This window comes from Galeopterus variegatus, unplaced genomic scaffold, assembly GCF_000696425.1.
Source record: "Galeopterus variegatus unplaced genomic scaffold, G_variegatus-3.0.2 Scaffold4258, whole genome shotgun sequence".
Taxonomy (NCBI): domain Eukaryota; kingdom Metazoa; phylum Chordata; class Mammalia; order Dermoptera; family Cynocephalidae; genus Galeopterus; species Galeopterus variegatus.
The window spans coordinates 173,534-182,640 of NW_007730369.1; the positions used below are offsets into that span (position 1 = coordinate 173,534).

At 58.1% G+C, this 9,107-nt stretch overlaps 1 protein-coding gene across 1 annotated transcript; it reads right to left on the minus strand.

Annotated features, from left to right (window-relative positions):
• Nucleotides 1–607: 607 nt before the first annotated feature.
• SLC29A2 (solute carrier family 29 (equilibrative nucleoside transporter), member 2) lies at nucleotides 608–8,789 on the minus strand. The gene is given in 13 exon segments (XM_008587162.1): nucleotides 608–1,689; nucleotides 2,346–2,545; nucleotides 3,335–3,420; nucleotides 3,520–3,576; nucleotides 3,579–3,621; nucleotides 3,890–4,026; nucleotides 4,588–4,672; nucleotides 5,022–5,119; nucleotides 5,773–5,907; nucleotides 6,330–6,469; nucleotides 6,660–6,820; nucleotides 8,388–8,469; nucleotides 8,697–8,789. Coding segments are annotated over 13 exon segments (1,365 nt in total). The 5' UTR covers nucleotides 8,726–8,789; the 3' UTR covers nucleotides 608–1,577.
• Between the last annotated feature and the right edge of the window lie 318 nt (nucleotides 8,790–9,107).

A 9,107-nucleotide genomic window follows, 5' to 3' on the forward strand; every position in this document is an offset into this window, starting at 1 on the left:
AGCGCCACCGCGCTCCCAAGCGGCGCACTGTAGCAGTGCGCCACCGGGCTGGCCCCAAAGATCAGACTCTTCTACCTTGCACATAAGGCCAGTTGTCATCTGTCCCCAACCACTGCTCCCATCTCATCCTCTCTCCTCCCTCTCCCTCACCCCCAGAGGCCCCCCAACCCCTGCAGAAGTCGCCACTGTATATTCCACGTTATGCCTTCCACACGCTCTGGTACCTCTGACTGGGGTGCCCCTCCTCCACCTCAGCCCAGCGAACTCATGTTCATCCCTCAAGGCCCAGCTGGGGGAACACCTCCTCCAGAGCAACCCTGGAGAGGCAGAGGACGCCGGTGAGGGCCCAGGGGCTGATGGAGGGCAGCGACAGTCGTGCATCCAGCTAGGTGCTCTGCCCGGGAGCACAGGGCTCCTGCAGGCAACGCCTCTCAGCTGTCACATGGTCCAGAGTGCCCAGCACAAAGATGCCCACCAACCCCTGGCCCTCTCAGGGCCTCAGTCATCCCACCTGTCAAGTGGGCACAATCATCCCCACCCCATCCAGCTCATTGAGGCCAGTAGAACCAGCAGCACTTGGGAAATAAGGAGTCAGTGAAGGCACCAGACAAATGAACAGGGTTGTTATTAGACCTGGGAGCAGGGTCAGAGGGGAAAACGGAGCAAAAGGGTGGAGTAAGTGAGCCTGGAGGGACAGAGAGGTGGGTAGCGGGCAGGAAGAGCAGCACCTACACGGACGGGGGGGGCTGGGTCCCGGCTCCACTACGGACCAGTCACTTCCCCCTGGGACTCAGTTTCCTCACCTGTATAATGGGGGAAGCACAGTCCCTGCTTGGCTCCTTCCAAGGGCCTCAGCGAGGCTTCAGTAAGGGTAGGTGTGGAAGAGCTTTGCAAACTGTAAAGTGCAGTGCACACATGCAGGCTAGCTGCGGTTCTGGGACCCAGGCCCAGCTGGGCCCTGGGGCGTGGGGACAGTGTTAGCAATGAAAACGCTATTTGAGGCTCAGAGTCCAGTCCTTTGAGCACCCTCAGATCCTCAACACCTGTTCCTCCTTCCTCCTCCCCCCAACTTCCCTGGCACCCTTTACCCTGAGGTCACCCAGGGTTACCCTAGAACATGACCAAGGCAGGCGCTGAGGCCCGGGGGCAAGAACAGCTCCTGCCCTGCGTTGGCCCTGAGGCAGGGGCCTCATCAGCCACATCCTCAGCAAGTCCCCACTGGTGGCCTCTGCTGCTGGTGATTAGCAAGTGGGATTTTTGTGATTAACAAATGCAGTCCTGAGGGTGGGGAGGGGCTGTGGCCCTGTGCCCCCTTTTTCCAGATCATCACCCTTTCAATGGGGTCTTATGTGCGTCTAGGTGAAATCTGTCCCTCTGCATGGCAGCTCCATTCCTGGGTGAGGGTTAGAATGACGGGTGGTGAATTCTTCCTCACGTCACCTAGGAGGTCCCTGGCCAGGGGTGGAGAGCACCTCCTGTCCCTCCTGGCCTGCCAGCCTGGCAGGGGCTGGCCATCCCTCCTGGGCTGGATCCTAGCTCCAGAAGGGGGTGCCACGGGAGAGCCCCAGTGGGCCACTTCAGAGCAGCGCCTTGAAGAGGAAGGAGAGGGAGGCTCCGCAGGAGAGTCCCAGGGCCAGGAAGAAGGTCATGAGGGCGCCAGCTACCTCCTTCTCGTGGGGCAGCACCTGCCTAGAACACAGCAATAGGGGTCTCAGAAAATGCTGGGCCCAGCCCCAGCCCCACAGACCCCTGAGTTCTGTTCAGGCTCTGACCCAACCCCTGCGTCACCATAACTGGGCCCTTCTTTCCGTGCTTCAGTTTCCTGATCTGTAAAACGAGGCTGCTGGACGAGGATGTCTCAGAGCCCTTGGGGTCCAACATCATGGGATTATGATTCCACCGCCTTCCTTCTTGCCTAAATGTCCCCAACCTGGTTCTTGCTGTCACCTTTACTCTCCAGATTCTCAACTTCATTGCCTCTAGAAGAAATAGCCCATGAGCCCTGGTTTTGATCAAAATCTTGGTTCCCCTTCAACTGAGGATTTTGGGGCTAGATGGGCCCTAAAAGATGACAGTCCCACCCGTTTATTTTACAGATGAGGAGACTGAAGGCCATAGAGGTGGCCTCGGAATCAGTTCCTGGGCTGCGTTACTAAGCAGGTCCCTCCCTCCACAGTGCAGCGCTCTCTCCCCAGCTCCTGGCCTGGGGCCAGCCCAGCAGTTACAGCCTCACCCACAGGGTGGTGCCAGCGAGGCCTGGGGACAGGGCTGGGCCCTGCTGTCCTTCCTCAAAGAGCCAGCCCACCTCCCCACTCCAATCCCCCACCCCCACCTCGTCCCCAGACCTGGGAGCCAGGCACATGGTGAGGGACACCAGGTAGCCATTCGAAACGGCAAAGAGCAGCATGAAAGTGATGAAGTAGGCGTCCTGCGGGAAGAGGACGGGCAGCTGGGACCTCTGGGGCACGTGGCACAGCATGAAGAGTGGCACAAACAGGAAGCGCAGGCAGACCAGCAGCAGCAGCAGCCGGCTGTTCTCGTCTGGCTGTGGCAGAGGCTGGCATGAGCGCGGTCCCTGGGGCCAGGGCTCTGCTCCAGGGGCACCTCGGGATACCCATAGGATAGACCCATCAATCACCCCATGACCTCCTCGGACCTGACCTACCCTATGAGCCAGGGAGGGCCCAGTACTGGGGCCTCTAGGGAATAAGGGATTGGTCCAAGGCCACCAGCCATCACAGACTGGCCTGGGGCTAGCCTCTGCCTCTCCTGATCTCTAGCTTTGCTCTTTCTATGGCCAACTGGGAGAGGCCTTGGACAGCATCTGTGGTTTTCAAACTTGGTTCCTCAGAACATCCCTGGGGGGTTCCACAGTTTCCAGTTTCTGAGTGTGACTGGAAGCTGGAGATCAGGTCCCATCCTGACTTGGATCAGAGCAGCTCCTCTTTGATCTGCTTTGTTATGTTTCCTTGGAAGATTTCATTTAAAGAAACAGCACTGTGGCTAAAAGGAATCCGAGAACTAGGAATCTTGTCCAGTCCCTCACCTGGTGCGGGAACCTCCATTTAACATTCTCTGAGCACTGAAGGCGGGGCCCTGGGCTGGATGCTGGGGACACAGAGGTCTGCTGGACATGGCTTCTGCTCTCAAGGAGCTCACGATCCAAGCTCTGGCTTGCATACCTCCAGGGGCCAGGTGCTCACTGCCACGTGGCCAGCGGTTCTGTTGTCAGACCACTTGGACTATTGGAAAATCACCTTTCCATGCTCCGTCTCGCCCTCTGGTCCCAAACTGCTTCCTAAAACATCAGATCACCTAGCCCAGGTGTGCTCACCCACAGGAAGTAAGAGGTCAGGCTCCGTCCCAGCCAGTCCATGACGTTGAAGAGAAGGAAACAGCAGATGGGGTTGAAGAACTGACCTGGGAGAGAGAGGGCTGGCGGCTCGTTCTGATCCCCAACTCCCCTCCTGTCCCCTCTGCGCCCCCTGCCCTTCCTCTCTTCTGCATCACAACACTCACTCCACTTCCCAGGACCGGTGGAGCTGGTCACCATGGCTGTGATCGCAGGGAAGACAGGGTGACTGTGAAGACCAACACAAGGCACAGCGCTGTCAGCCAGATCTGGGAGCCAGAGACAGGGATGTGAGCAGGCAGGGCAGTCCCAGGGCCTGACACTCAGCCTCCAGCCCTCTTGCCCAAGCCCTGCCCAGGAGCAGGACATCTGGGCCTGGTTCAGCTGTGTCCCTGACTGGTTATGACCCTATGACCTTGGGGTAGACAATGTGATTAGCAAGGCCCCATTCCATTCTAAGAATCCCGGTGAGGGCTGGAGAGAGTGTCCCTCTCTTTTTCCCCAGGGAGGGTGGCTGGGGCTATATCCAAGCCAAACCTTCCGGAAGACAACAAAGACTGAAGGTTTTCCTGGCTTTCGGGGTTCATCTGGCTCCAGCTCTGGCTCCTTCTCAGGGTCAAGATCCAGAGTCAGGGCTGCCTTCTGGGGGCTGTTGGGAATCCCGTTCTTCTCATCTGGGCAAGAAGAGAGGGTGGGGTTATGCCGGTGACCCTGGTTTTCCAACAACCAGGCCCGGTGGAGGGAGATTCCCAGCAGTAAGAACAAGCGATCTTCCTCCAGCCCAGGGTGCAGGTAAAGGAAATTAATGATGGAAATATGCATAGCTACGATTTATTAAGCACATACATGTGCCAGGCAATGAGTTAAGCACCTTAGATGGCTTATCTCATCACCACTGCTTTACAAATGAGAAACTGAGGCCCAGAGAGGTTAAATGACTTGTGTAAGGCCACAGGGCTGGGATGTTGTGAAGCCAGGATTCAAACTCAGATGCCTTTGGGTCCAGAGCTTGTATGCATGAAGTTCTACTGCCTCCACATTTTATAGAGGAGGAAACTGAGGCCCAAAGAGCAGCAGGGATGCCTTTAATCCTTCTGACTTCCCTCTGTGATCTTCTGCCTCTGTTTGCACAAGGCTACTAGGAATGGGGCACTAGTTGGGGAAACACTTCCCAGGGGAGGTAGCTCTAGCATCCTTTGGGTCTCCCACCTTTGCAACTGGGTTCTGGGGCTTACCAGACTGGAGGAGCTCGGCTTTGGTCTCCAGCTCGCGAGCTTGGGCCTGCAATGGTTTCTCGGCCAGGTAGTAGCGGGCAAACCTCTGCAGAAGGATAGGAAAGTGTCAGCCCTGCCTGGCTTGACTGGGGTGTCTGGATCCCTCCCCACACACACCGAGCTTGGGCCTGCAATGGTTTCTCGGCCAGGTAGTAGCGGGCAAACCTCTGCAGAAAGATAGGAAAGTGTCAGCCCTGCCTGGCTTGACTGGGGTGTCTGGATCCCTCCCCACACACACTGGCTTAGAGGCTGGGGTCCCCCAGTGGTTGACTCCTTTGGGGATCAGGGGTGAGCCCAGGTCTCCTCTGCCTCCCCTGGCCTCTCTCAGGAATTCGGACTCAGGACTCTGTCTGAGAGGCTCTGAGATGGGGCCTCAAGCACAACAACGTGCTCACCAGATGGGGCAGGCTCAGGTAGCACACGATGGACATAAGGATGCCCACGCAGGGCGTGATGAAGTACCCCAGGGCGGAGGTCTGGGCGTCCACGCCACCTGCGACAGAAACTTCAGCTGCAGAGGAGAGGTGGCTGGTCCCACCGGCCCCATCAGGCCTGTCCCACTTCCCAGAACGCGCTTCTCGATTCACCTCCCAGAACCTTCCACACCTTCCTTCACTGACAACCTTGGAGATCTTGTACAGGCGCCACACCAGCCCTTTGCTTCTCACACTTTTCCCTGTGTATCATTTTTGTTGAGCATCTACTATGTGCCAGGAGCTTTCTCTTACTGCATGCTCATTACCATCTGAGCAGGGGGCTATAATAATCACTTAGGTGGGGAAACAGTACAGGGAGGTTAAGTGCCTTGTCCAGCGCCCCCACTAGTGAGCAGTGAAACAGATTCAAACCCAAGTCTGTCTGAATCCCAAACCTAACCTGCCACCTGCCCCCGTCTCAACCTTAACTCGCTGCCACACACCACCGTTGGTCCCAGGAATCCCCCAAGTTAACCCAGTCCTCACCCAGTCACTCTCCTCACTGTGGGGCCCAAGAGCCCTGCTCCCCAGCCCCGGACCCACCCCCACTTCCCATCACCCCATCATCCCCATCTCTACCCAGAATCCAAGCATCTCACTATCACACGTCCTTCTGCTCTCCCAAACCCCAAAGGCCACCCCAGCCCTCCAGCCACCCAAGTCCACTCACTGGCCATGGACATGAGCATGGCAAGGGCAGCAAAGATCCCAGCCAGGCCCTGGCCGCTGAGGAAGAGGGTGCTGTAGGTGGAGGGCATGGTGCCCAGCTGCCCGAAGAGGCTGCCCTGCAGGACTGCACTGAAGGCTGTGGAGAGATGGGGTGGGGGTCACCGCTCAACGAGGCAGGCCTCAGGGGCTCCCTGGAGGAGGCATCAGCAGGGTGCATAGGGGACTCTGGGCCAGGTTGGGCAGGTGTGAGCTTTCCTAGGGACTCTGGGCCCTCCAATGACTGCCTAGAATGGGCACTCTCCCCATTCATTCTTCTTCTGAGGGGCAGCCATTGGTCTGTGGGCTGGTGGCCAGGATGCCTGCTCCTAGGTCACTGTGGGGCCTGGGACAAGTGGCTTGTCCTCCCCCTCTGGGCTTCAGTTTCTCCATCAGGGATATGGGTGATAATGATGCTGTCTTCCTTTCCTGGATATGTTGGGCCCTTTCAGTTACAAAGAAGAGGCTGTGCTGAAGGCCTGGGTGAGCTGGCTGGGGGTGGGGCGGGGCAGGGGTACTCACAGTTGATGAAACAGACGGAGGCCATGGTGATGGCGAAGAAGGGCCTGGGGCTCAGGTCCACCTTGACCAAAGCCGCCGTCAGGGCAAAGAGCATCAGCATGGCCAGCAGGCTGCCCAGAATCCGCAGCGCCTCAGGGATGCTGCTCAGAAGGGGGCAGAGTGGCACCCGTGGGGCCCAGGCCGGGCAAGAGGTTCAGCCTGGGGCTGGGCGGTCGCCGGGGGAGCGGAGACAGGATGGGTGGTCTTCCTGGGCCAGATGAAATTGCCTCCACAGGTGGGTGGGAGGGGCTCTGGGGTGGGGGTCCCTGGTGGGGGGAGGGTGGCTCTCACCACTGGTACAGGAAGGAGTTGAGGAGGGTGAAGAGAAGCAGAGGCAGCTGGGACAGCAGCGTCACCCAGTTGTTGAAGTTGAAGTTGTCTGCAGGGCCTGTGTGGTTGGTGCTCGGGGTCTCAGCTGTGGTGTTGTCCGCTGCCAGCCGCCCCTGGAAGTACTGCGAGATGGGGAGGTGGTGTAGGGTCAGGAACCCCGCAGCCTTCCCCCTCTGTCTCCCCCGATGCTTGTGATGGCTTGGTTAATGTCTGTGGGGACTGTCTGCCTTGTCCTTGTCCTGTCCCCAGCACCTGGCACACAGGCAGAGTTCCCCGGATGTCCTGGAAGTACTGCGAGATGGGGAGGTGGTGTAGGGTCAGGAACCCCGCAGCCTCCCCCCTCTGTCTCCCCCGATGCTTGTGATGGCTTGGTTAATGTCTGTGGGGACTGTCTGTCTGCCTTGTCCTTGTCCTGTCCCCAGCACCTGGCACACAGGCAGAGTTCCCCGGATGTGCACTGAATTGAATGGCTGAAGTCTGGGACAGAGCCCAAGGCTTAGGAGCCCCCATCTTAGGCCTTGCTCCATCTTTGGGCAACCCCTCCTCTTCAGGGCCCTGGTTCCAGCCCCCACCCCCACTCTTGCAGCATTTTCTAGATTCACTCATTCCGTGGGTATTTATTGAGTGCCTACTGTAAGCCAGGCTCTGGCCTAGGTGCTGACCAACTGCATTCTCTCTGGAACATGCATCTTGTTGCTTCTCTCCCACCCACCTCCTCCCACCCCCACCCCTCACCCATGCCTCCCTATTGCCTGCAGAGCAAAGCCCCAAGTCTTTGGAACAGCATTTGGGGCCTTCCAGAATCATTCCTGGCCTCCCTTTTGTGGCCTGTTCTCCATCCTACTAAGGTTGATGCACCCCAGACTTTGGATCTTTCTCTGAACTGGCTAGCTGTCCCTACTTCCATGCCTTTGCACAGCTGTCACCTCTGCCTGGACTGCCCTCTCCTCCTCTCCTGACTGGCCCCTGCCCACCCCCATGTACACTTTACCTTCCCTCCTCCCAAGTAACAAATCTCCTCCCTCCCCTGGGGACCCCCAGCACTCTGTTCCAAGCCTGAGATGGCCCGTGTCATGTTACATTATTAGTAGCTCTTTGACCCCCACCTTGCTCTCATGGCCAGGGGCTGATTCATCTTTGGGACTCCAGGGCCCAGTGCAGAGCCAGACACTCAAGAAGCATTTGGAAAATTGTTGCATTGAACATGTATGAATAACCCAGTCCCAGAGAGAATGCAAACCCCACATTTGTGCCTTCCCTTAAGAGAATGAACACTCCACGAGGACAGTGCCTTCCTCCGCTATGTTTCCTCCTGTGTCCGCAGTGCCTGGTCCACAGTAGGTGCACGTTAAATGTTTGTTGAATGAATGAATGTAATTCTTGCTATTTCAAAGAAAACCAAAGGCTTGCATAATCCACTTTTGGAGTGATTGGCCCAGGAATAACGACAAACAGGAGGTGGGTGGGTAGCTCCTTTGCTGGTTCCCCAGACCCCCTGAACTGGTGGCCTTGCCCCTCTGGGATCTGGGCATTCCTGAAGTTTGGCTTTTCCAGCCAGAAGAGGGGCATCCCCCTCTCCGAGGCTCTGTGCTTCAGCCCACAAATGGGCACAATGAGGAGTCAAAGGCGACGTGGCGGGGAGGACGGCGGTTGTGACCCGGGCACTGCCACCGAGGCCGCGAGTCTCACCGGGATGGCAGTGATGAAGAAGTTCCAGGGAAGGAGGGTGCCCAGCCCCAGGATAAAGAAGCTGATCCCGACCAGGTGGTAGCTGTGGGGATCAGTCAGAAGGTCACCCCGAGGACGCACCCGCCTCGGCCGCCCCTCCCACCTGGCAGCCGGTCCCCTCCGGAGAGGGGACCACAACCCCCACCCCCGGCTCAGGCGGCCGAGGGACTCGGCTGCTGGGACCTGTGGTTCGATCCAGTCTTCTCCGAGCCTCTGCGCGCCCACGGCCACCGGGATCGCCCTGCGCAGCCCACCCGGTCCCCAGGTCACCTGTCCCGCGGGGCGTCTCCTCTCGCCATGGCCGCGGCAGCGGGGTGCGCCGGGGCGGGAGGGCGGGGCCGGGTCTTCCGAATCCGAGTGGCGGGAGGACGGGAGCTGGGGAAGGAGCCGGGGTCGACTTCGGCGGGTCTCCAACTCCGCAGGCTCGGGCCTCGGCTATTTAATTGAAACATAATTGATTGTACATATCTGTGCGGTGAAGAGTTGAATGTCCATACCTACATGCAATATGTGATGCTCAAATCAGGATAATTAGTATATTCAGCGTTACACAATGGGATCATTTTCTGTGGCCCTTTGCCAATGTCTTGCTAACCTCCCCCCCACTTTCCCACTGTGCCCATCCTTTTAGTCTACCCATGAGAACTTGGAGGGCATTGTGGCTTCTGACAAGGCTCATTA